This window comes from Conger conger, chromosome 12 (genome assembly GCF_963514075.1).
Source record: "Conger conger chromosome 12, fConCon1.1, whole genome shotgun sequence".
Taxonomy (NCBI): Eukaryota; Metazoa; Chordata; class Actinopteri; order Anguilliformes; family Congridae; genus Conger; species Conger conger.
In genome coordinates this window covers 45,078,047-45,106,020 of record NC_083771.1, presented here as the reverse complement: position 1 = coordinate 45,106,020, position 27,974 = coordinate 45,078,047, and the positions used below count along the sequence as shown (strand labels likewise).

The window sequence follows — 27,974 nt, the reverse complement described above, 5'->3', positions numbered from 1 at the left end:
TATAATACATGCACAGTACAAAAGTTAATGTGCAAAATTGTGCAAAACTCTCAGGCACATGTAAAAAATCCATAAGGCCAAGATGCTTTCAAAAATAGTGAAATGAAGTGCGCAGTGAGGAGGGAGGAGACGCAGTGCGGGGGGTTGGAGACGCAGTGCGGGGGGGGAGACGCAGTGCGGGGGGTGGAGAAGCAGTGCGGGGGAGGAGACACAGTGTGGGGGGGAGGAGACGCAGTACGGGGGGTTGGAGATGCAGTGCGGGGAGGAGGAGACGCAGTGCGGGGGGAGGAGACTCGGTGTGGGGGGGAGGAGACGCAGTGCGGGGGTGGAGATGCAGTGCGGGGGGTTGGAGACGCAGTGCGGGGGGAGGAGACGCAGTGCAGGGGTGGAGATGCAGTGTGGGGGGAGGAGACGCAGTGCGGGTGGAGGAGACGCAGTGCGGGGGGAGGAGACACAGTGTGGGGGGAGGAGACGCAGTGCGGGGGGAGGAGATGCAGTGTGGGGGGAGGAGATGCAGTGTGGGGGGAGAAGACGCAGTGCGGGGGGAGGAGACACAGTGTGGGGGGAGGAGACGCAGTGCGGGGGGAGGAGACGCAGTGTGGGGGGAGAAGACGCAGTGCGGGGGGAGGAGACGTAACTCCAAAGCAACTTACAGTTGACTAAGCAGAGGACAATGCCCCCTGTAGCAATGCGGGGTTAGGGCCTTGCTCAAGGGCCCAACAGCTGTGTGGATCTTATTGTGGCTACACCGGGATTAGACCTTGCGTGTCCCAGTCATTTACTTTAACCAATGGCCGACTCGAATGACCAAGTTGATAACGCCTTCCAGAGTCTGAGGGAGATCTTTGAAACTCATCTTGAACATGCTCAGAAAGTCCAAAACAGAAGGCTTTACGGCCAAAATCAGAGGCGTGCGCCAAAGTCCGAAATCTAGCGGCATAGTCTGAGACAAATTAAACAAATCACTGACTGACTGAAACAGAAAACAGACTACGGTGGTCAGAGAGGCAAAAACGCTAGGGACTTAGATAGGAAATGGAGAACAGAGAAACACAGATGGCAAAATGGCACGGACGTCAGAACAAAATTAAAACTCACAGTGTTGGTGTGATACAACTTTTTTGGTTTAAGATTCATGGTATCAGGTTAAACCTTGCTCTTTCACACTACCCAAACAAATTCTCATGCAAAATTTAAAAAGCGCAACTGAACACAAAGCCGCAACTTGTATCACCTTGCAGGGCAAAGTTAGATTGTCTCATAAACATTAGAGAGAGACTGTTGATTGTGATCCTCACACAAATTTTGTCCAGACTTTTGTTGACCTAGTGATGAATATCAAGATGAGAGTTTCCTAGTGGTTTCTGCTGTTCTGCACTACCATCAGGACTGAAGGTAAATTGTCTTTTCTTAGTAGTACAGGGATAACTGGTGTTTTAACTGGGGTTTTTTTTATATGTACTGTGAGCTCCATATTGTTTGGGGTTTTTTTATTTATTTGGTGCACATTATTAGTATTACACAATTTTAGATTAGGGAGCAAACATTTCACGTGGTTAAAGTGAAACTTTTACCAACCTACCTACTGTACATACATACATACAAACGCTGCAGTGGTGTATACAAAGGCCTTTTACATACTCTATGAAAGGAACACATTCAACTACGCAATTAGCAAAGCAAGTGGTGTTTCTCGTCGCCCAAATTTTCTATCGGGATGCAAGCACGGCACAATGCCATACATTCCGTTAGAGGCACCTAATGTAAATACTGTTCAACAAACTACAAATGAAATAACAATAATTTCCTTTGTGAACTGCTTTGAGAACTGACGACAGAAACATTTGAGTGGCATTTGGCTGAACTGGTGCCGGCATATAAACACTTAATCACCATTTATTAAAAAAGAATCCATGACCAGATTAGCCGAGGCTGCCACCTTGTGGCAGTGTGGGACCTCCAATAGAAGCTTGAGCTTTCCTGTGTCCAAAATCTGCACTGTTGCTTGTGTTTCTTGAGTAGAGTATGCCTAGCGAGACAAATCGTAAACTGTAGGAGAGCGAAATCGTAGATGAGATATTGAAATGGTGTCTATTCTTGCGGGGAATGGTGTTATTCATGAAATACTTGTTTCTTAACTAAAACTTGACACCAAATGTTTTGTAGGTTTTTGCACGTATTCTCACGCATTTTCAAAGTGATTTGTTCTGGTCTCAGGTTTGTCAGTGCGAGGTCCTGCAATGCCACTACGTGTCCAGCTGGGGGCGTCTGTGACGTTGCCCTGCACTGTGGATACCCCAATACCTCTGCATGAGCTGGAGGTGCAGTGGATGAGGGAAGATTCTGGAAGCCTGGTGCATCTGTCCCTGGGAGGAGAGAGTCGGCCAGAATCACAGAGCCCAGCGTACAGTGGCAGGGCCGAGTTTTTCACTGAAGAAATCTCCAAAGGAAACTTCTCTCTGCTGCTTATGAATGTAACCACCGAAGACAAAGGGATGTACAAGTGTGTAGTTCACACTGAACACGAGTCTAGTGAAACAAATGTGACAATAGATACTGGTAAGTAGCCCCACCACTTTTTATACATGCCGTCTACCATTTTGAGAAGTATAATAATAATAATTTGTTATTTAGCTGACATTTTTATCCAAAGCAACTTACAGTTGACTAAGCAGAGGACAATGCTCCCTGTAGCAATGCGGGGTTAGGGCCTTGCTCAAGGGCCCAACAGCTGTGTGGATCTTATTGTGGCTACACTGGAGCTACACCAGGGCCCAGTCACGTACCTTAGCCACTAGGCTACAGGCTACCTATTTCAATGGTGCATTCAATTTATTGGACAACAGACTGAATTTGCATTTTACATGCATAACGGAGCATGAAGGTGAAATTTGCTACACCTTGTTAACAATAAATTGCAAAAGTTACTTGTGTTTTTCAGAACGGCTGGTGGTGACTGGTGCAGACGTGCCCGTATTTGCATATGCTGGTGAAGATGTGATTCTGAACTGCTCAGTGGACACCCATGTTCCTCTCAGAGAGTTAGAAGTCGAGTGGATGAAGACAAATGAAGAAATCCAGGTGCTGCTGTTTATGGAGGGGCGGTACAGACCGGAGTCACAGCCTGAGAGATTCAGAGGGCGTGCTGAGTTCTTCAGTGAGGAGATTCCCAAAGGCAACTTCTCAATGAAACTGAGGGATGTAAAACCTGAAGATGGAGGGGAATTCATGTGCAGAGTCCATACATGTGCAGAGTCCATAAGCCTCTATACATACTCAGCCAATGCAACGACATTGCTCGAAATAAGTCGTAAGTACAAAGTAGCATGATGACACGCTTTATACGATTTTCTCAAGATAAATGTGTGGTCTTGTGCAATTGTGCACAAGTGAGTCCCCGTAAGCTCTGAATTCAGTTCCAATCTTCTATTAGAGATAATGTAGCCCCACCTTGCATTTTCATTTTTGGAACTAATGCCTTTTATTTATACATTTGAGATTAACGTTTTCATACATTTATGCGTTTAAGTAATCATATGGATTTTTTTTGCTTCTGTAAATTATTTCTGTATGCCATTGTATGATCAGTTACTGCAGTGTTTCTTACCACTTGTCCTGGGTGACCCACTGTGTGTGCTGGTTTTTGTCATAGCTTATCAATTCAGGTTGTTGAAAATGATAATTGCCATGGAATAAGTTTCATTACGTTTAAGCCCAGTCTACATCAAACAACCGACATGAGGCAATGAGAGATGAGGAGAGGAGATCGGACGGTTTTGTAACGTTTTTTTAAAGAAAGTCTTTAGCAGTGTGTCGGCTACGGTACAGTTTTAGAATGTCTGCACTCGCGGGGTATGTCAAGTCTCATCTCATGTTGACCGTTTGTTGTCGACTGGTTTTAGAACTCAACCAATCACGAAGCAGCACAGCGGATTAGAACAAATGCGGGAATTTTGCAATAGGAGTCTCTCAAACTGTTAACTAATGTCTTGTTGCAAAAAAATAAAATAAAATGAAACAAAACACGGTACCAAACAATAAATATAGACAATACAACAATAATGTTAGCTAGATGAACAAAATTCAAATATAAAGGTCACTAGAAGAAACAGAAACCCTCAAACACGCAGTCGTTATGAAAACATTCGTTTATTTGTTTACTTGGTGTTTTGGCGTGGACTGCTGCCTAGTTTTTACTCGGACGTTCTGAGCTTTCCCCTGTATGGTCTCAAGTCGGCTGTTTGATATAGACTGCGTTTCACACAGATGGTTTCACTATTACAAGCTAATTGCGCAAATGGGACCCAACTGATTTTCTCCTGTCAGTTTGTGATTGAATCAGGTTTGTCAGGTTTGGGGGACAGAGGAACCATAGGCAGACTCGGGGATGCAGTGAAATTGCAGGTTTTGATGAAGACAGACTGGTGCATAATCCAACAAACAGAGTCCAAAGAGCCAGGCAGGAGTCAAAAAACTAAAATCCAGAACAGAACATAAAAAAGACAGAAAACAGAGCAAAACAGAGCGAAACCTAACACAAGGGAAACAGAACTGAACAGAACACAATATCCAGGGACGAAAGCACGGGGAAGCAGAGGCTAGAACCGGGGTAGGGCACACAAGGGCAGAACTCAGGAACAGAGAGAGTCAAACTAGCCACAGGAACTGGGAAGAAAAAAATATATTTAAAAAATATATACTAACAAATTAACTTAAACGATAATCAGGTGGGCGGCACCGATGGTGCAGTGGGTAGCACTGCTGCCTCACAGCAAGGAGGTCCTGGGTTTGAATCCCGGTCGGCCAGGGCCTCTCTGTGCGGAGTTTGCATGTTCTCCCCGTGTCTGCGTGGGTTTCCTCCGGGTACTCCGGTTTCCTCCCACAGTCCAAAGACATGCAGGTTAGGCTGATTGGAGAGTCTAAATTGCCCATAGGTATGAGTGTGTGAGTGAATGGTGTGTGTGCCCTGCAATGGACTGGCGACCTGTCCAGGGTATATTCCTGCCTTTCGCCCCAATGTATACTGGGATAGGCTCCAGCCCCCCTGCGACCCTGTGCAGGATGAGCGGGTTAAGATAATGGATGGATGGATGGATGGATAATCAGGTGTGGGTGCTGGGGAAGAGATAATGAGCTGGGACAAGACAGGAAGTGCATATAAGGAGTGGGGGGGGAGACAGGTAATGGGGAGAGAAGTAACACAGAGTTAAAGCAGAGAAGGAAAAACAATAGGAAAGGGGCACGGACGTGACACGATTAAAATTGGAACCCCTTTGAATTTGAACGATTTGCCATATAACACATAAACATGGAACACAAAAAATGGAAGCGTGATGTGGCTTTAAAGGGGGCAATTTGATTTGTCCTCTGATAGACGTAAAAGTTTTGATTAAGCACAATTAGCAGCCCAGTACAATACAGAGCTTGTTACAGTGGTTGGAACAAAAACTAGCACACACACAGTGGGTCCCCAGGACCAGGATGGACACACACAGATTTACAGGATGTGTTTGGTTGCATGTTACAGGTTTAGCAATAAAAACATTTGGAACAAGATTATGCCTCAGGCAGTGCTAATGCTATTTCATGCACTGTTTGATTCATTAAAATCTCTCCTTGATAGGGTTTTCTACCTTGCAATGGATTTTATTGATTACTCTCCCAATTATTGGACTTATTATTATTATGTGCATTGCAAAGTTATGCTGCAAGGGTAAGTGCTCTTTACTTTTCCATTCCATTTAAAATCATCTAATAATAAAATGCAGATAGAAATACAGCCGCAAGCAGCAATGTCAGGGTCCAAGCACCATGGGTGAGCCAAAGCACATTGGCAGGTACTTTGTCATGAACTGAAAACTTAGTTAACAGGGCGTTGCTGCAAAAGAGCATGTGTGCTCAGTCAACTTACCCCGTATAAGTAAATCTTCATAAAATAAGTACTGCTTGTTGGGTTTTACCTTTTTGGTTTTTGTCACAATACAGGCATACAGTCTGAAAAAGACAGAAAGTCTCCATTTAGCCCCCAAAACGTGTTGAGAACGATTGAGGACGTATTGGACATTGCCGGAGATTTGGATCCATGATGACCTTTTGGCATTCTGCTCACCTGATGGTAAGTTTGTCAGCTTTATTCACATTTTAGCATGAGCACATCCTAGCCCTGTAGCTAATGCACTGCTTTTATTGTAGAAATTGTTCAATTCCTCCACAGCAATGTGAAAGCCAGATATGAACGTATAGGAAGAGATTGGTTGCAATTATTGCTGCTAAAAATGGTGCAACCAGTTATTAAGTTTAAGGGGTCAGTGATTTTTTCACATGGGTGATATGGGCATTTCATGATTTTTTAATGAAATAAATTAAATAGTCATTTGAAACTCAGGTTCCTTTTGAATTGAGCTCTGATCATCTAACGCACAGATTCACTCCAACTATGAAAAACATTTAAAAGTTTTTTCCCATTCCTGATTTCCACTTATAATTCCATATATGTCATATTGAAAGGTCTTAAGCCAAAATGTAATCTTCTTGACAAAGGGAACCTGAGTAAACACAGTTTTAAATTACTTAATTTAATTAAAAAAGACCACTCCAAAATATTCAGATGTGGATGTGGACATTTGTGTTTTGTTCTTGTTTGTCCAGTTAATGGTTTTGACCTTACCTTTCAGCGTTTATACCTGATTGATTTCTGTTATGACCCGTTTTGTCTCCGACTTCCGCATTCTGATTTTCCCGTCTGTCTTGTTTTGATCCGCAGTTTCTCGAACCGTTTTGGCTTTTCGACTTTCACTTTCGGATTTTGTTTTTGTCTGCATTGCCCGTCTGTTATCAACCCTTCGCCTGTGACCACAACCCCGATTTGGATTATCCTCACTGTTCCTGTTTATTACATGACATTACATTATAGGCATTTGGCAGACACTCTTATGCAGAGCAACGTACAGTTGATTTGACTAAGCAGGAGACAATCCTCCCCAGGAACAATACTGGGTTAAGGGCCTTGCTCAAAGGCCCAACGGCTGTGTGGATCTTATTGTGGCTAGACCGCAGATCGAACCACCGACCTTGCGGGTCCCAGTCATGTACCTTAACCACTACGCTACAGGCCGCCTTTATTATAATAAAGACTCTGAAAGAACTTCTGCTTGCTGGATTTCTACGACTGGGTTCGGTTGTTCTAAAACCCTGATAGTTTTAGATCATTACCTTGCTGCATAGCCCAATTACACTTCACCTTGACCTCACAGACAGACAACCAGGCATTCTCCTTAAGAATTCTCATACAGAGCAATATCCTTCAGTAATGGCAATTCATCCAGGTTTCGGATGCAGCAAAGAACCTCCACACTATAGCATCCCCACACAGCATCACACTGCCACCACCACATTGTTTGAGTGTTGATTTGATGTTCTTACTGTGAATTGTAGCAATTGCTTTACGCCAGACATAATGGGACCTGTGTCATCCAAAATGTTCCCCTGTTGACTCCATATTACACTATCCGAAACGGCTTGGGAATCATGCAGGTGCACATGTGAGCATTGATGTTTCTCTTGGTTAGCAGTAGTTTCTGGCTTGCTACTTTGCCATGAATTCTATTTTCACGCGGTCTCTTTCTTATTGTGGAGTCAGGATCACTGACATAAGCTGAGTTTAGAGAGGCCTGAAGTTCTTTGGATGTTCTTCTGGGATCTTGTGTGACTTCCTGGATGAGTTGCCACCATACCCTTGGAAATGGAAATCACCAGTCATTATATTGTGTAAACACTATACATATCCAGTGAGGTCTGTGAGTATTTGAACAGTGGCACAATTTTAAAGGGTTGTACCATTCCTACATGGTTCCATGTGGATATAAATTCCCCCAAATGAAGGTGTGCGCTGAGGATACTGAAGGGAAGGGTGTTTTCAGAAGGGTGTCAAAAGGGTGTTGAGAGAGGTCAGAGGAGACAGGCAAGACTGGTCCAACCAGACAGGAAGGTGACAGTAACACAAATAACCACACATTACATCAGTGGTGTGCGGAAGAGCATCTCTGAACACACAATGCGTCAAACCTCTAAGTGGATAGGCTACAGCAGCAGAAGACTTAAGACGTCTCATAAATACCTAACAAAGTGCTTGGTGACTGTATATACTCATTGTACAATCATACCAATTGAAACTTATACACATGCACTAAATTCCCTAAATCCTCTGGAGGCAGAGAAGCAGTGGACTCCAGTCTGTCCCTGGCCGAATGTGAGACCCCCCTATCTATCTCTCAGTTGCCCAATTCCAACCAGGAGACAAATTATCGCTTGCATCTGTGTGAGGGTGTGTGTACATGTGTCTTTTTGCCTCTTCCTCCCATCTCTCTATCTTCTCTCTATAACACCGCAGGCCTGTGGCCTTTGACGCACAGTACTTGCGTCCCAGGCTCAAGGACATGTGGCCCATCATATCAGAAGAAAGCCAGAAGAGACACTTCATCTTGAATCCTGACAAATGGTAGGCATTTATATAGCGCCTTTATCCAAAGCGCTGTACAATTGATGCTTCTCCATTCACCCATTCATACAGACACTCACACACTGACGGCGATTGGCTGCCGTGCAAGGCCCCGACCAGCTCGTCAGGAGCATTTGGGGGTTAGGTGTCTTGCTCAGGGACACTTCGACACAGCCCGGGCGGGGAATCGAACTGGCACTCCTCCGACTGCCAGACGACCGCTCTTACTGCCTGAGCCATGTCGCCCGCATACGACTCTGGGAGACCAAATAGCTGTTTCCGGTTTAGAACTGTTTGTGTGATGTTAAGGGCTAGGGTTCACTGTGCGCTCATCCATTACGCGTTCTGTTTGATACGACATAGCCAATCCCTTGACTTTGTTATATCTTACTATATGCTCAGGTATTAACCATGTACCAATCAGAGGTAGCATTTTGAATGTAACACTTTTTTGATTATAAAATGGCGGTGACTGCCCCCATCTCTTCGATTCATGCTCAACCACCGTGTGTGTGCAAGCACTGGACTCTTTCTGCAGAAAAATAAATCTTTGTCTTCTTGATGTACCTGGTCATGTCTGGTCATTATAAGCACAGACATTCCTCAGCTCAACAGTATTGACATCCATGTGGGGTGAACCATGTAGGAATTACAGCCCTTTAAAATGGTCTCACTGTTTAAATACTTACTTATATTTTTATTTATGCTATGAAAGACAACATTTTATATCAGATGCACTAGGTTCCACTATCGAGGGAACAGTGGTGCTTAATTGTTTGCTTACAAAACAAAATGGTTTCCAACGTAAAACCTCACACTGGCATAACCCAAACTATAGGGATTCCATACCTTAAAATTGTATAATACATGCACAGTACAAAAGTTCATGTGCAAAATTGTGCAAAACTCTCAGGCACATGTAAAAAATCCATAAGGCCAAGATGCTTTCAAAAATAGTGAAATGAAAAGTCTCTAAATATCAAACGGTTAGAGCAGAAAACTGTTAAACACTAAATCAGGGGTTCCCAAACTGTGGGTCAGGACCCCATGTTGGGTCGCTTGATTTCAGGATGGGGTCGCTTGAAAATCTTTAAAAAGATAAAATGTAATTTTTGTCTCTTTAAAATATGTGAATGTAGGCCACTACATGTTTAAGATGCATGTATTTAACAACTATCATAAAGCAATGAGGCAGGAGAGGTTGTGGTATATTTGCAGTATAAAGGGTGTTGTTAGGCACAAGATTTGTGTGTGGGCGGGGTGTTTGGGTCAAATTAAAACATTCATTTGGGCTCACATCAGAATAATTGGTTCACAGACAGACAGCCTTGATCAAATTTTTATCTGAAAAGTGGTCTGTTACTTAAAGGTACAACAGGTGAGATTTCTGTGTTAAAACATTGTTACAAGACCATTGTAAATCCCTCACCCTCTGCCTGTGTTTAAATGTTTAAATTTGGGTTTCAAAATATACAGTTGACAGACCAACACTCTGTACCAAAACATTGTACAGCTGTACAATAATTCAAGATCATTGGTTGAAAATTGGTTATAATTGCCACAGCCAATGGCATGAGGAGGGGTTTCAACGTCAGCACGTTCACAGAGAAGGGGGAGGGATAAACAGTGTTGTGGTTTGAGGCTGTTTGTAGCTGCAATTCCTCTCGTGACCAGTAGAAGTCTGAAATTACCTATTGTACCTTTAATATGTTTAATGAAATACAGAATTTTCTCTGTAGCATTTTTTCGTTTTTGGAAAGTGAATGTTTGGAAATTTGCTCTTTTCTACTGACACACTAATGCGTAAAACAAAACAAATAAACTACAAAGACCAAATATATATTAAAGAGATGTAGGGTGTCTAAGACTTTTGCACAGTAAGGTATATGAAAGTTTTCATTGGAAAATGATGACATTTCGGTAATTTTTGAGACAATCTGTGCCTCCTGACCAGTGATGTCAGTGAACCTGAGCAACTCACCATGATGACCCAGGTGGACAGGAAATTCCAGGAAATCACAACAAAGTACTCCTTACTGTAATTCACAAGTGTTAGCTTCCTAGTTATGTAGCCTAAGCAATAACTAGCGGTCAGCAATTACGTTAACGAATGTAATTTTAACTATATATACGGATGCAGGCACAGAACTACGTTTCAAAGTACACAGTCACGTGATAGAGTTGTATCCATTAAGGGGTCGATAAGTCACGATAAGATCAGAAATAGGGTGATGTAAGTGACGCAGTTTGTACCCACACCTGAAATCTAAAGCATGGACTGAAGTAAAATGTCCAAGTTCCAAGTTTTACTCAGCGCCGTTATCCGGATAATTCTGAAACGCTACACCGTGATCACGAGTGCCCCAGGCGAGGTGAGTTATGCGTTGGAATCGAGAACTTTATTTGATTCATTAATAATTAAGTCCTGAGTGCCACCAGAAACCAACAGATCCTGCGTCTGTCCAGGACCATGAATGAAGATCACTGCTTATCAAAGCGATAAATGGTTCATGTTTGCATTTATATAGCACCTTTTTCCAAAAGCACAATTGAAGATTCACCCATTCACTCACCAACAGTGAATGGCCGCCATGCAAGGCACCAACCAGCTCGTCAGGGGTTAGGTGTCTTGCTGTCTTGCTCAGGGACACTTTGACACACCCAGGGCGGGATCAAACCGGCCACCCTCCAACTGCCAGATGGCTACTCTTACCGCCTGTGCCAATGTCTCCTCCAAGCAGTGATGAATCCCTGTTGACAAGGTAACTTGCATTGCCATTCCTAAGCCCCAAGGTTTCAGGGACCACCACACATTGTAAAGGCAACAAATCATGCTTTTCATTATGAGGACCGGTGGCCATTTGCAAGGGACCGTGTTTGGGAACAATGGACAGCCACACTGAATTTGGCCCAGATACCACCTCTGACTGAGCCATTGAGAACCAATGCTCTTCAGCTCATTAGTCATACATCATTTCCACATTCTTGAAGCGTGAGAACCAGTTCTACCTTTGATGAATTCATTTCTTATTCAAATAATTTTGCTAGAATGTATGTTCCCTGTTTCACCAACCGCTATGAGACACGATTTGAATAAGAAATTAATTTGAAAAGTGGGAAGTTGTGTTCTCCCAAACTTTTTGACATTGTACTTGCTCTGTTCAGTTCCGCTCTTTTTTCTTTTTTTTTTTTAATGAGGAAGTGGTTTTAATGGTTTAAATGTTTGAATACAAGTGTGATGAGCTCCATTTATTCGAATGGCTCAGTCAGACACCATAGCTTGTTGAAATGGTTGGAAATATTGCACACCTGCATCAAATATGTCATTCCTTAGGATTCAAATACTTTAAAATAATATTTTCAAAAGTGTAGTTTCAAGGAGGCAAAAAAATATGGAGTGAAACAAATGCTGCTTCAGTTGTGAAACTAGTGATTAGTAGTGATTAATTAAGGCTGTAGTGATTCATTAATTCCTTTCTAAAGCATTGTTAAAAAGATATTTCAGGCAGTTTCTCCTTCTAAACTGTTTTAATATTATGCTCTTGCTAGTTCAAAAGAACACAATGTCGTTATTTGTTCTCATTCCAAATGTGGTCATTTTTAAGTCTACACTCCAATAAACCAAATGGTAAATGGTTGGCATTTATATAGCGCCTTTATCCAAAGTGCTGTATAATTGATGCTTCTCATTCACCAATTCATACACACACTCACACACCAATGACAATTGGCTGCCATTCAAAGGCACCAACCAGCTCGTCAGGATTGGGGGTTAGGCGTCTTGCTCAGGGACATTTTGACACCCCAGGGCAGGATCGAACCGGCAAACCTTCGACTGCCAGAAGGCTGCTCTTACTGCCTGAGCCAATGTCGTCCCAGTGTATATGAGTTTATATGAGTGTACCAGTGTATATGAGTTTATATGAGTGTACCAGTGTATATGAGTGAATATGAGTGTACCAGTGTATATGAGTGTACCAGTGTATATGAGTGTATATGAGTGTACCAGTGTATATGAGTGCATATGATTTTCCCAGTGTATATGAGTGTACCGGTGTATATGAGTGTACCAGTGTATATGAGTGCATATGATTGTCCCAGTGTATATGAGTGTACCAGTGCATATGAATGTATATTACATTATTACATTATTGGCATTTGGCAGATGCTCTTATCCAGAGCGACGTTGCTTAGACTAAGCAGTATATGAGTGTATATGAGTGTACCAGTGTATATGAGTGCATATTAGTGTACCAGTGTATATCAGTGCATATTAGTGTACCAGTGTATATGCGTGTACCAGTGTGTATGAGTGAATATTAGTGTACCAGTGTATATGAGTGTATATGAGTGTACCAGTGTATATGAGTGAATATTAGTGTACCAGTGTATATGAGTGTACCAGTGTATATGAGTGTATATGAGTGTACCAGTGTATATGAGTGCATATTAGTGTACCAGTGTATATGAGTGTACTAGTGTATATGAGTGAATATTAGTGCACCAGTGTATATGAGTGTACCAGTGTATATGAGTGCATATTAGTGTACCAGTGTATATGAGTGTACCAGTGTATATGAATGCATATTACATTATGTTGTGAATTGCAGTAGCTAAGCAGCCATATAGGGGCTCCCTGAAACAGTGGTGTGCTCCTCTGCTGTACATATGTTTATAAGGTATATTTGCTCTATTACTGTTTCCTCATTTCTACTCTGAAAACACTCTAAAATTCCCAAAGAAAAATCTAGTTATACGATCCCTGGTGTAGTCACAATAAGATCCACACAATGTTTGGGCCCTTGACCAAGGCCCTTAAACCCACATTGCTCCAGGGGGGATTGTCCCCTGTTTAGTCTAATCAACTGTAAGTCGCTTTGGATAAAACAAAGTCAGCTAAATTACATGTAACGTAATACAGGCTATACAATATAATTTTCCCTGAATAAACACATTTTTTATAATATGATATTAGTATATTTTGAAATAGGCCCATTTACCCTCAATTGTTCCAATATTATGTTCATTTTATTTTAGCACTACATTGGATCAATTTGTAAGACATTTTTTTATGAAGAACTATGAAATATGTAATCGAGTTTACTTCTACATTGAGGTATTATTGATTATGCAAAGTTTGAAACTTGCCTGCTTGTGAGTTTCTAGAAGAAAAACAGAGCTAACTTAACATAAGAATCCCTTATTACATCTGCAGTTAGATCCTGAACCGGATTGCAGTACTGCGACCCGTGGACACACTTTAAAGGAGCGTTAATGAACTCCACGTCCTGCGGGCCGCAGTGTCTGCAGGTATTTGCTCCGACTGTGCGCTACACCACCTGATTTCACTAATTATTTTACCTGCCTGGTTCAGACAATAAGCTAATTAGTGAAATCAGCTGGTGTGGCGCACGGTTGAAGCAAATGCCCGCAGACAGTGAAGCTGTGTAGCGCTGCATTAAAGTATCGCACCAAGTTTCTGCGCCTAGACAATACAACTTTGAAGTCTTTGTCGTGCTGTCTCTACCGTACTGAAGCTCACAGTACGTGACGAAGCCGCGGCCGTGCTGCTTGGCGCAGGCGCGCTGCCTCCACTCGCGGCTCCACATTGAGTGTTTGCATTGTGTCTGAACTGCCGGGGCGAGCTTTAAAGAAATATTATACCAACAGCAGCAATGTCGGGCAGGTCGGTCCGTGCAGAGACCCGGAGCAGAGCGAAAGATGACATCAAGCGGGTTATGGCCGCTATTGAGAAAGTGCGGAAATGGTAAGAGAGTAGAAAACGCGTGAATCGTTATCCAAGAGCAGAAAGATCCGCTTGTGGGGGAGGAGAGACGGAGCGAGCGAGCGAGAGGGAGAACGAGAAGAAAGAATAAAACGAAAGCAGGGTCATCTTGAATTGAATTCGTGTGGCTTGTACCGTCTGCTCAGGTGTGCCGATCGCGCGTCGTATACCGCGCATCCCGAATGATTCCAAACCGAACGGTTTCCGTAGTTTTTATTATGCATTTTCCCCCATTATGATTTAATGTGGGCTGAACCACAGAAGCCATTTCGTTGCAGTCACACGAAGCCTTTGCTGTCTTCAGCCTGGTGAAATGCCGGGTGGAACTGCCGAGTCTTTCGGGATACTAGCTAGGCAAAAAATAGTGATATAATCTCCACTTTCTAACTATATGACGACGGCGCTCTCGACTCCGAATAGTTTTATACAGTTGCGGGGTTTTAAATTTAGCGCTTAGAGTCGCTCTTTCGTTCACATAGATGTAGTAGTGTGCGGAGGGGGCAGGGAGAGGGAAGTAGGCTCGTGCTTGGCTGAGCATGCAATATGACTCGGACTGAAAAATATACGGTAACGTTAGCATTGGTTTAATTACGCATCGGAGGTGAACATTGTATTGTATTTAAATTGAAATCACAGCCATTGATTATGTAGCTAATATGCCTTCGTGTATATTATTAGTATTATATATATATATATATACACTGTACTAGAGAAACAAGCCATGCATCACACGCGGGTTTTTTTTTTCTTCTTTCTCCAAATGAATTCACTAAGCTTTACGTCCATGCTTTTTAAACCTATGTTTTCATCTTTGACATTGTTCCTATATTGTATTTGAAGTGTTATTGACTGTTTGGTCAATCAGCACCGTTCTAGCAACTGCAGTTGCATATAAAATACAAAGCCCCCTCGATTTAGTGTTGCTCTGGTTTCATTTCGGTGTGTAAATACAGAAATATGGAACAGCAGTAACATCATAACCCAGGAGTTCTGTTGCACATGTTTTGGAGGGAGACCCAAACCAAACTTTGCCCATCATCCATGAAATGACCGTTAGATTTTTCCTCCTAGTTGAGTTTCCGTTGGGGTAGCCTACAGTTGCACTGCGACTGCAAACAAAAATGCTTAAAAAAAAAAAAACGACAACAAAAAAACACGCTGGAAGTAAGTTAAGTAAAGCAGGGAGTATTTCTACCGATTGAAGCCAATTTACCATTGTATGCAGTTGATGCAATACATTGGCTGGGAATTCTCTTCAAGATCGAGTTGCGATCAAAGCCATTTTGCATATTTCTGAAACCAAATGCCCCATTGGTCACAACGGAATGATGACACTTACCAGTACACGAACAACCGTTTGAGTGTTACACACAATAAACAACTTGTAGGCCCCTCATGCTCAATTGCCAGTGCTCTGCATCACGTTGCCTAGGTGACACAACATCTGTTTCTCCTACCTCCAGTCTAGGGTCATTTTCACTTAAGTCACAATGTAAATTAGACTTAAAATTTTTGAAATGCAGATTGCTGTTGATGGGGAAGTATAAGAGGTTACGCACAGAGTTGAGTTGACGGGAATGGATTGAGTTATAGTTCCCCTGAGGGGATTGTGTGGGGGAGTAACTGCTTCTGGATCGATTAGCGCGTATAACTGCGGAGATGTGTATCGCAGCCCTTTTACCAAAACCCGGCTTTATTGGACCCTTTGGACACGGTTTGTCTGTGGCAGAGAGAGTCTCTAGGGACATTTTCAAATGGTTAAGGATTCTCCCCCTTGGTGTGACTGATTTTTCTTAGTTTTTTTTTTTTCTCATAAGCTTTTCAAAAGACCATAATGTCAGGTATCCCTGGTCCGATTGGAGGGGGGGGGTCACAGATTTTAGGGGGGCACTATTCATTTTTTGATATATATTATATTTTTTAATAAATTCAGGGCACAGTGTGGCTCTGCAGTCCAGCCCGCTGGGTTTGAAGTGAGGCGATACACGCGAGGTTAAAGTGCAGACTTCCAGCTCTGATTTGAGGGGGTATTTGCCCCCTCATCGTACAATCGGAAGTGAGGGCCCTTTGGAGAGGTGTGTGCTCCACCAGGCCCGTCTGCTTCGGGGCGTCTGGCACCACCGGGGAACCTGCAGTGCCGTGTTGCACTGCTGCCCAACACAAACGGTTGAATGGATCTACCGTCTCTGGACTGCCAGGCCGGGGAGGTCCAGGGCTCATTCTGTCCCGTCAGTGGATTTCGGGGGTGGGGTTTGGGATTTCAGTTTGAGATTGGAATTCATGTCTTTTGAAATTAATTTGCGCTTCTCCTGAATTAACTGTGACCCATTGGTTTATGATTAGAAAATTGAGCACTTGTGACTTTGAACTTTTGGAATGAAAAAATAATTTTTTTTTAGTTTGGGGCAAGGTGCCAGTGTAACAACATGGGCTGTTTGCATGGGCATGCGATGAAACAATTTTGTGAAGGAAGTTCCTTAAATATTTCTTAAATATTTCCTTGCTTTTTCATTCGTAATTCAGTTCAGTGGGGAGGTATAAGTGTTATTTGCATTTCTGAAGATCAAATCCAAACTATAAATAAAATGAAATTTCATGCTATAATATATTAATACTATATTATACAGTGCATAAATAATTACTTGGAGATCCTGAGATGATGACACTAAATAAATCCTGTCCATTATTATGTCTTATTTCTGCTGTATTGCTGTGCATGTATTATTGAGCTTATTGTACAGTTGCCTTTTAAAAATGTGTGGCATTAAATTAGCAAATAAAAGGAAATTGTGGACTCTGGAATTATTGGCAAACATATGCTTAAACACTGTAGAAGATAATAGTTGTTTTCAGTTATGTTATATTCAGTTAGTTATTCGTAAAGTAGTGTGATTTATTAATCAAAAGTCTTACATTTTTAAATTAATAATGTATCTCCCCAAAGAACAGGTTTCACAATTATTGGCACCCCTGGTTATATATTTTGTGCAAACACCTCTGGCAACAATGACAGCCATGAGTCTGTTCCTATAATTTGTGATGAGGTTAGAAAATGCACAGGATTTTTGACAATTCCTTCATTCCGAAAATTTCAGGATCCTTGATGTCCTTGGGTTTATGCTTATGGACCGCCTGTTCAGTTCAGACACAGGTTTTTGATGGGATTTAAGTCTGGGCACTGAGAAGGTCATTGCAGAACATGAATGTTGCCTTAACCATTTCCTTGTGAATTGGAGTCATTGTCCTGCTGGACGACCTACCTTCGACCAAGCCTCAGCTTCCTAGCAGAGACCATATTTTCTGCCAACATGTCCTGGTACTTTGTTGAATTAATTGTGTCAGTGATCCTAAATAGTTCCCCTGGACCACTGCCAGCAAAACCTCTCCAAAACATCAATGACCCGTCTCCATATTTGACAATAGGTATGAGGTGCTTCTCCTTGCATTGCATTCCTCTTTTGCTGCCAAACATGCAGATGGTGTGGATGGCCAAAATCTGACCATAGTACTCTCTTCAAGTCATGATTCCAGTGAAGTTCGGTAAACTCCAGATGATTGGATTTTCTTTATTGGGGTCAGTGTGCACTTGCCTCCTCTTCCTGGCAAGTTTGCAACTATTCCATACTTTCTAAAATGTGTTGTTATTGTTCTTACAGTGATTAGTGGTATGTATTTTTGTTTGTACCCATTACTTGCGACTTGCCATCTGTCTCTTCTGAATTGACAGTTCTGCAGCTTTTCCCATTCTAATGGATGACAAAGGGAGTTTGCGTGCTTGTTACCTCATTTTTATACTCTAATGAAACAGGAAGGGATTGGATCACAAAATGTAGTTCCTTTAGGCCAAGGTTAAATTAAGTAAAATTGAATTGCCAATTTCTCTTTTTTTATTCATAATTTATTTACAATGATATTACGCATATGGTTTTGGGATTATGCAGTTGAGATTACATAGTAAAAAACATTAAAACATGAGAATAAATGTATTGTAATAAAAGTATTGTTTTCCTGTATGTTTGAACGTAACACAGATTATTATCTTAGCCGCTTTTTTCGTATCATGGGTGCGGTTCCGGAGCCCCCTGTACATTATGAAAAAGAAAATATTGTTTTGTTAGGATGGAGTGAAAATGCTTTTTTTGGAAGGTTTATGCAGATCAAAAAATCTGGACATTTTCCTGGAGTATTGCTGGAGCAGTTTGAAAATAAATAGGGGCTGTTTATAGCTAATTTACTTCGTTTATTTACGCATTTATGTGGATGCATCTTATACAGTGACATTCCTCATTCTCTTGGCGTTTCTGTCTCACAGGGAGAAAAAATGGGTGACGGTGGGCGACACTTCCCTACGGATCTACAAGTGGGTCCCCATGACTGAGCCCAAGTCTGATGATGTGAGTTTCCCTCCTTTTCTTTCCTCGGTTTTCCAGCTTTTCCCCTCAGATTTCCTCCCTTTCCCTAATTTTTCCAGCTTTTCCCTCAGTTTTCCACTTTTTCCTTCCTTAGTTTTCCAGCTTTCCCCCTCAGATTTCCTCCCTTTCCCTCATTTTTCCAGCTTTTCCCTCAGTTTTCCACTTTTTCCTTCCTCAGTTTTCCAGCTTTTCCCCTCAGATTTCCTCCCTTTCCCTCATTTTTCCAGCTTTCCCCTCAGTTTTCCACTTTTTCCTTCCTCAGTTTTCCAGCTTTTCCCCTCAGATTTCCTCCCTTTCCCTCATTTTTCCAGCCTTTCCCTCAGTTTTCCACTTTTTCCTTCCTCAGTTTTCCAGGTTTTCCCCTCAGATTTCCTCCCTTTCCCTCATTTTTCCAGCTTTCCCCTCAGTTTTCCACTTTTTCCTTCCTCAGTTTTCCAGCTTTTCCCCTCAGATTTCCTCCCTTTCCCTCATTTTTCCAGCTTTTCCCTCAGTTTTCCACTTTTTCCTTCCTCAGTTTTCCAGGTTTTCCCCTCAGATTTCCTCCCTTTCCCTCATTTTTCCAGCTTTTCCCTCAGTTTTCCACCTTTCCCTCAGTAGACAGATGGGTAGCACTTCAGCTCCTTGTTTGAGTGTGCCACTGAGCTGACTAAACCTTATCCCCTGAGGGGCCATTACTACTGAGGTCTCATCAGTCAGTGTGCACATCTGAAGGAGTATGTTCATCTCTGCGTTTAAAGGTACGATAGGTAATTTCAAACCTCTAACGGTCAAGAGAGGAATAGCAGCAACAAACACGCTCAAACCACAACACTGTTTAATCCCTCCCCCTTCTCTGTGAACGCGCTGACGTTGAAACGCCATTGGCTGTGGCAATTAGAACCAATTTTCAAGCAATGAGCTTGAATTATTGTACAGCTATACAATGTTTTGGCACAGAGTGTTGATCCATCAACTGTGTATTTTGAAATCCAAATTTAAGGACTGTGAACACAGGCAGAGGATGCGTGAACATGTCAGTGAGCCTTTTTCAATGTTCGGAAGGGTCTTTTAACAATGTTTTAACACAAAAATATTGCCTATTGTACCTTTAACTGAGGAATGCTTAAGGACTTAACATGAATTACATATGAGGGTGACTGGACTGTCTAATGAACGAATGTATAAATATATGTTTTTGTTATGCGTGATTTATTATTTAATTATTAATAAATCGTTTCTGGCCTTCCTGTTGGTTTTGCCCATGTGTTGCAGAAGAACAAGAACAAGAAAAAAAGCAAAGATGAGAAGTATCGGTCGGAGGTGACGACCCCAGAGAACAGCTCCTCTCCTGGGATGATGGACATGCAGGGTGGGCCTATTTGATTGGAATGGGTATTGATTGGTATTGATACGTTCAAGATGGTGGTAATGTGAAGACGTCTTTTTGGGCTTCTTCTGGGCCAACCCAGGTTTTTCCTCCGCTGTGGGTTGCCTCGGCAGATTTCTAATGCCCTTTTCCCGTAGCGATTTCATTTTCTGTCTTAAGATAAGGTCTGTGGTTGATGTAAGCTTTAAAGAGTTTCACGTTTCGTTCCAGTTAAATTACATCCGTTTATGTCTCGAATGTGAATTTCAAGGCACTCGTGCGCTAACAACTTGCGTTTTTTTAAGCACACAACGGCTTCGAAATTCACGCCTGAGATGTTGGCCAGCGTAATTTAACTCGATTGAACAAAACGTTTACGTTTACGTTATTCTTGACAGAAAACTAAATCCCCATGCCAAAAAAGCATGGGAAATCTGCCAAGAAAAATATCGTCATCGCAATATTCAGCAATGATATGGTATTTTCCTCATATCGTGCAGCCCTGTACTGAAATATTGAGTTTTGCCATCTCCGCTGCTTTATCACGCCGGCGTCTCCAAAAAAAAGAAGAAAAAAGAGAAAAATCCTTGTACTTGAGGGAGGTGTTGCAGGCGGTTTGAGACACATGTTCACAGACCTCTTCCTCTCCCCCTCTCTCTTTCCCTCTCTCCCCCTCCCCCTTTCTCCCCCTCTCTCTCTCCCCCCTCACCCTCTCCCCCTCTCTCTCCCTGTCTCTCTCTCCCCCCTTACCCTCTCTCCCTCCCTCCATTCCCCTCTCTCTCTCTCCTCCCTCTTCCTCTCTCTCCCTTCCTCTCTCTCCCCCTCTCCCTCTCTCTCTCCCCCTCTCTCCCCCTCTGTCTCTCCCCCTTGCCCTCTCTCCCCCTCCCGCTCTCTCTCTCCCCCTCCCCCCCTCTCTCCCTCTTTCTCTCCCTCCAATCCCCTCTCTCTCCTCCCTCTTTCTCTCCCTCCCTTCCTCTCTCTCTCTCTCTCTCTCCCTTCCACTGTCTCCCTCTCCTCTCTGTCCCTTTCTCTGTCTCTCTCTCTCCCTCCCTTGCTCTCTCTCTCCTCCTTCTTCCTCTCTCTCTCTGTCTCCCTCTCCCTCTCTCTCTCTGTCTCCCTCAACTCTCCTCTCTCCCTCTCCTCTCTCTCCTCTCTCTCTCTCTCTCTCTCTCTCTCTCTCTCTGTCTCTCTCTCTCTGTCTCCCTCTCCTCTCTCCCTCTCCTCTCTCTCTCAGACGACAACAGTAACCAGAGTTCCCTCGCTGACTCGTCGCCAGTCAAGCAGGAGGCCAGCCCCGGCGCGAGTCCCACCCCTGAGCCCCCGGCCGTCTCCCAGGGCGACAGCAACGAGGCCAAGAGTGACGCCAGCCAGTCCCCGAGTAAGGCCCGCGCGTGGAGAATGGATGTTGACGGTTACAACGCATCAGTGCAAAATATTTGGGTCAGGAAATGGCAAGAGCCCTGTGGGCCGAGACTACTAAAAAAAGAAAGAGTTGTGAAATTGAAAAAAAAAAAAAAAAAAAGCATCTATATAACATCTAGGCCTTTTTCTTTCCGTGCCATTTTCTATCTGTACCACAAGGTGGTGCTAAAGGGGAATGGAAATGAAACCACTACCTCTTATACATACTTTACATGTTGGGAGATTGCAACCAGCATAAATTAATTCATGACTTTTGTTCTGACGCGGACGCGGTAAACACGCATTTTTAGTGGTTTCACAAAGTTAGAGGACAAATGTGTTCCTGTAACAGAGGTTTTTGACAGCTGTGCAATTTATGGTTTCCTTAGGCAAGAGTCACCCATCTTCAGAGTCCTCCATGTCCAGCACGAGCAAGAAAGACCTGTCCTCAGAGGAGCAAGAACTGTCTACAGAAACCGCTAAGAACACTCAGGTGCGACCTACCTGCTAGCCCGTTCACACGGGCCACATTAAATGTCTGGTATTGGGGGAAATGTGTGGACTGTAAAGGTGTTATAAAGACACAGTCAAAGTACCAAAACGCACTCAAAAATAAAGTCCTCAAATATATCCACACAATCCGTATGAAGATTAAATGTCATGCATTTAAACGAGCCATGGAGACCGTGCGGTGACATCACAACAGTACGCTTGGTTGCTTCAGCACCACCCACCTCGTAGCTGGAACCAATCCAAGCGCTCAGCTCATTGGGGGCTAGCTAGCCAGCCAATCAGGAAGAGAGGTTCATTGATATCAATTGATTATTGATATCAATGAACCTCTCTTCCCGATTGGCTGGCTAAAATGGCCTTGTTCTTGGTAAAGCTCATGGGAAGCTTTTGGTAAAGATTAAGATTGCTTTTGGTACTTAAAACAACTTCTTATGGATATCAGGACCTACAATAAAACAGTGGAAAGGTGTATACGGGTCCTATACAGTCAGTTAGAAGCCCACTCACACAGATCACCTACCCCGTGCCCTTTACACATCATGTTGCCCGACACAGCAGCTTGGCTTTATGCATGGTTGACTTGTGTACCTGTGTCATCCAGGTGTGCATGGTTGACTTGTGTACATCCAGGTGTGCTATAATCCATATTGCAAAGGCCAATTGGACTCATAGCACTGGGCAAAGTATGACTTCTTTGGACCTTCTATGTATAAATGATTTACTTGCTTGGATGTTCGACCTGTATGTGCTGACCTGTAGGCCTGGTTCAGATGCGTTGTTGTTCTTAGGTCTATTGGAACCTATGAAATACTCTTAAAAATCACAAACCCTGCCCTCTGGTCCTCTTGGTTGTGACCTGACCCGATCAGTCGAGCACAGAAAAGTATTTGAAGCCAAAACGATCATGTATTTGACCCAGGTCTGCCGTTGTGTTGAGGTTAAAGGAAAAGCATCTCAGTTTTTCTCCTCCTCCTTTTCCTTCTCCTTCCATCTCTACTTCTCCTCCCCCTCCGTTGCCTTCTCCTCTTCCTCTTCCTCTTCCTCCTCCTTCTCCTTCTCCTTCACAGGAATTGGAATCTGGGGCCCCTCCCTGTAAGAAGGGCAAGCTGGATTCCCCCTCCCAAGACTCTGAGGAGAGCTAAACTTCCCCTCCTGCAGGTTAAACCTCTCTTTACACCTCCATGTGTCTCACCACCTCTGGCCCACCACTTCCGCACTGACTCCCCATCGAGGAGGAGGAGGAGAATGAGGAGGAAGGGGTTGCCTTCACCTCCTGCTGAGCCTCCCTCACCCCCCCCCCCCCCCCCACTCCACTCCAGGAGCCCATAAAAGCCCCAGCCCAGGGGGGGCTTCAACACCACGGCACTAAACTCTGAAGAACTGCACCTGTGAAACACACCTGTGAAGGCCACCCCCACCACCCCAACACACCTTCCTTTTTGCCCCCGCTTCCCCCCCCCCCCTTCCCCCAGTTTAGTTTCTGTTAAAAGCGGTTTTGTTTTACGTTTCCTCAGGAGGGTCATCACACTGTTTATTACTGTCCGCACAGTTCCCTGCTGTAATGTCACTGTCGGTAGTCTTGACATTTCTGTTTAGAATCTCTCTTTATTTAGCCATAAGAACAGCAGTGCGAGTATTTTAATGAATGGTACAGGTCACATTTTCTCTCTTTTTGTTCCCCTCCAGTTTTGTGAAGACTGTAGCACGTAGCATAGGTCCTGCTTGGTCACGTGCCTTGTGTTACCAAATCAATAAGCTCTTGTTCATTATTATTATTATTATTATTATTATTATTATTATTATGCTTTTTACTTTTGTAAGCATTTTAAAGTGCCCTATCCTCATTTGCTGTGCTTTGTTTGACTCGTTCAGCCAAGCAGTAACTTCAGTAATTAACTTCGTAACTCAACTTTTCAAACGTTTGTACATCAGATATAGAGGTTGCAACCAGCAACAGCAAATGTGAGGACAGAAATGTTTTTATTATTATTTTTTCCCCTCTTTGGGACGTAATCTTATTGTGTCACAATGTAATTATGGCCTGTCTGGAGATGTTGAGCATTATCGTTCCCGGGCCGTGTCTGAGAAAAATCTGAGAATCTACAGTTGGAATGGCAGTTATGTTCAAATATATTTACATATGGGCCAGTGCAGATCATTATGCTATGCTGGACAGTGTATCAATAGATTTCAATATCCAAAGCTTTCGAGCCAAGATGGGCCGGTTTTTCGAGTACATGCCTTCTATACTGTTTTTGTTCTAACCACAATACTGTGCACAAGTATCCCTTTACTGAAACGCAGATAAGGGAGCAGTCTAAATGTTTAAATTTTAAGCTTATACCTGCCTCCCTTTCAGCATTTATACTGCACTCTCAGACTTGGGGTGCTTTAGCACATCCAATGCGTTGGATTTGATTGGCTCGGATTGTGGGGCACCCCATTGGCCCTCCTCGTTCAGAAACCACTGCAGGCCTGTCCAAATTTATCAGAGAACCCTGCTACTAAATGGCAGACACAGATTTTAAGCTTTTAAGTAAGTCATAATTCAGCTCATAGGAAATTAAGCATTTTAAAATGTTTTACAAAACTTGTTTGAGATTAATTCTAAAACACTATTGCCAATTATAAAAGCCCTAAGATTGCATAAAGAGCCTCTTTTTGATGGCTATTTGGTGGTGAGAGATCAGGTTTGGTACTATTGTGTAGGCCTGAGACATTCAGATGTTTGAACGATTGCTTTTGCTCATTGGTTTTTGTTGCATTTTTTTGAAGGAACTGAAATACTAAATTGAATGGCATTATCTAGTGTCACAGATTGCATAGCACTACACGAGTTTGCACAAGTCTTTAGCAAGAGAAGAGTCATATGCCCCACTGCTGGTGGCCAGGCCAGAACACGGGATATAGCACTTGTTGCTTGAGGTTTTTATTTGATTTATTTATTTAATGTTGACCGCAGTCTTCTCTAAGCTTCAAGGAGTGTGTCAGTTAGACCTGGGACAGACTTGTCCATAGTCTGTTCATCAGTTGTGTACTCTGGTTTTCTTCTTTGAACAGGGATGTCCAGTCTTATCCAAAATTACGTTGATGTTTAATGAGGTGGGGGGAAGGAGAACCATAGCCTGTGGCTCAGGGGGGTAAGAATACGCACCGCTGCGTGAAAGGATGTTGATATTGAGGACATTTGATCCGCTGGTACAGGATAATGTCAAATCTCGTAAAATCTTGTTTTCCAGGTAGGGGATGGAAAAAACTCTGGTGTGGAAATACGCAAGTATTCCCTTTTTCTTTTCTTTTTTTCTTGGAAAATATACTTGGAATAAGACCTGTTTGTATGGTTATGCAGAATTAAAAATTGAGGAGAAAATGAATTTGGATTTTAGTGTGTCATTAATTAGAATCAGGTGTCTTAAGGCCCGGACACACCAAACCGACGGTCGGCCGTCGGACGTCGGTGGCGCCCTGTCGGCCGAGTCTTTCCGGTGTGTCCCGCACGCCGACACTCCGTCGGCGTGTTTTGGAGGGCTCCGACGCCGATTCAACATGTTGAGAGAGAGCTCTCTGATTGGCTGTCCAGCTAGCGAATCAGTGCACGAGAAGAGAAACGGAAGCGACGAAAGCAAGCCATTCCAAAGTTACTATCACTACCAGACATAATTTTCGATTAGTATTACTAAATAGCGAGAGAACAAGGAAATTGCTGCAAACTGTTTGTTGTGAGCGAGACAATGGCTGCTTCTAGGTCCAACGCAATGCAAACGCATTCCCCGGTCTTCCGGTTTCCATTTTTTGAAAGACAAATACAGACTACCGCCACCTGCTGGTGTGGAGAGTTATTACCTCTCACGCAGGCGCAGAACGTACGTGCAACTCGGCCGTCGGCGGACCGTCATTGCGGTGTGTTCGGCACAGCCAACATTAACGACGCGTATCGACGCGAGGCGATCTTTGTCGGCGCTCCGCGGCCGACCGTCGGTTTGGTGTGTCCGGGCCTTTAGTGCTTAGTGCAGTCCAGTCCTGGAGGGCCGCAGTGTCTGCTGGTTTTTGGGGTGTTTCAGCACGAGAGATACAAGTCTTTCATTGGCACGCACCTTGTTCTCAAGCATTGAAAGGAAACCAGAAACGCCTGCAGACACCGCAGCCCTCCAGGACTGGAGTTTGACATGCCTGGCTTAGTGCTAAAATGTATACCTCGCAGGACGTTCTTCAGATAAGACTGGGCACCCCGTGTCTTAGGTTACTGGGCCCTGGGAGTGATGCTGAAACCTCTTCGCTTTTTTATATGTGGACAAGACAGAACGAAACTCAAGCTGGACTAGGTTGTAACACAAATCGAGAGCTTCTAGCATCAGAAAAACAATGCCAGTCCCTATGTAGTGGATTATTGTGACACCCCTGGGTCAAGAATTTATTTTCATGGGGGAAAGCATCAAAAATATAACATCATTATACTGGGCTGCAATTGGGACCTGTTACAATGCCTCAGCAAATACCTCATTCATAGTGCAGCAGTGCAGGCACTTAAACGCCATGTATCGACTTATAAATCATGACATTCTCTCCGCTTGAAATAACATATATAGGATATTTTGATTTCCATTTCACCGTTGTATCAAGTCGGGCTATTGCCTTTATTTGTTCACATTCGATCATTTGAAACTATCGCTAGATATAAAAAAACAAAAACAAACAAGGACTATAAAATATATTTTTGGGACCATGTGTTTTTTTTTTGTTTTTTTTTTTTTTTTTTTGAGCATTGAATAGTGTTGTCTTGTACAGAAGTTTACTTATTTATTCCCTCAGTAGTGTTTGGTTTTATCATGTCTGATGGATTTTTAAAAAATAATAAAAATCTGCAAAGTACTTGTAAACTGTCATCCTTTTTTCAGTATACATAGAAGCAGATGTATTCACCATTTAGAAATGTTATTTATAACTAAAACGAAATTCTATTACAGGCTTTCCAAAAGCAGTCAGATTTATAGCCAACTTAAAACCTTTCATTGCTCTCCGATGATCCGTCAGAGACTAAAGGTAAACTGTTTGTGAAGACTGAAGCTATAAATTTGTAATATAGTTATAAAAGGCTGAAGACATTTCAAAACTATATATTTCATTCAGTTTATGACCACCAGATCTCATCAAATATCTGAAGAAATTGTTGCCTCCTGATAATTGAAAATGAACATTTTGCATATAATTAACGACAGTATAAATGCATACTTGTAATATTATGGAGTGCATACTGAATATACTTTGGCACCAAAATATAGATATGTCAATGGGTAATGATGCTTTCACTGACTGGATGTACACTGGGTCCTGTACCATAGAGATGCTAATGTACAGATGTCTGGCCAACTTTAGGGAAATATTTGATGTGTGGTGTATGGACAATATTTCAATTAGATGTACATGTATTTGTAGTATATATTGGAAAAAAAAACATTTTTTATATATATACATGTATATACTGTATTTAGGGTACTCGACTTTTAATAGTTTAAACCTCACCCCCTCACCTGCAAAGCTACACGTCCCTTAATACAAATAAAAGTTACTTTTAGCAACTTAAATACACGAATATACTGACATTTGGAAAAAAAGATTAAGGGTAAAACTCATGATCAAAGACACAAGTGGAGGTTAACTAATATTATGCTGTATTTTTAATTATTTTATATTTTGCAATGACCCATCTATGTTTGCTTTAGGAAGTACACGCCTTAAACAAACGAACTAAATTTGCTTCAGCCCCCGCATAAAAATCCTTTATTTATCATAATATACGCGTTCGGAGTTGCAAGCACATTCTGTTTTATTACCGTCCGGTAACACAAGGGAAAATCATTATAGTGGTGTTTATCTTGCCTTTGACTGAGACGAGACAACCCCAGTATCTTTAGATATGTTAAGGGGCGTTGCTCTGCCCGGCACCAGCCAATCATTAGCAACAACGCTGACATAGATGATATGTCTGTCTCAATCAGGTTTGCTTCTACGGCGGCTGAGCGA

General features: G+C 42.7%; 2 protein-coding genes across 3 annotated transcripts; both read left to right on the top strand.

The window, feature by feature from the left end:
- The first annotated feature begins 102 nt into the window (after positions 1-102).
- On the top strand, positions 103-8,492 carry LOC133141610 (butyrophilin subfamily 2 member A2-like). The gene is made up of 5 exons (XM_061262175.1): positions 103-385; positions 2,218-2,559; positions 2,942-3,310; positions 5,624-6,115; positions 8,390-8,492. Exons 1-4 carry the CDS (start codon positions 103-105, stop codon positions 5,743-5,745), a joined length of 1,116 nt encoding a protein of 371 aa, XP_061118159.1. The 3' UTR covers positions 5,746-6,115; positions 8,390-8,492.
- A 5,446-nt stretch (positions 8,493-13,938) lies between these two features.
- On the top strand, positions 13,939-23,304 carry LOC133105511 (B-cell CLL/lymphoma 7 protein family member A-like). Of its 2 annotated transcripts, none has more exons than XM_061215655.1 (6): positions 13,939-14,264; positions 18,595-18,676; positions 19,949-20,042; positions 21,274-21,417; positions 21,830-21,933; positions 23,021-23,304. In XM_061215655.1, exons 1-6 carry the CDS (start codon positions 14,173-14,175, stop codon positions 23,093-23,095), a joined length of 591 nt encoding a protein of 196 aa, XP_061071639.1. In that variant the 5' UTR covers positions 13,939-14,172; the 3' UTR covers positions 23,096-23,304. The 2 variants fall into 2 exon arrangements, with proteins under 2 accessions (XP_061071639.1, XP_061071638.1); XM_061215654.1 differs by having other exon boundaries at positions 19,946-20,042; positions 23,021-23,297.
- Positions 23,305-27,974: the final 4,670 nt, after the last annotated feature.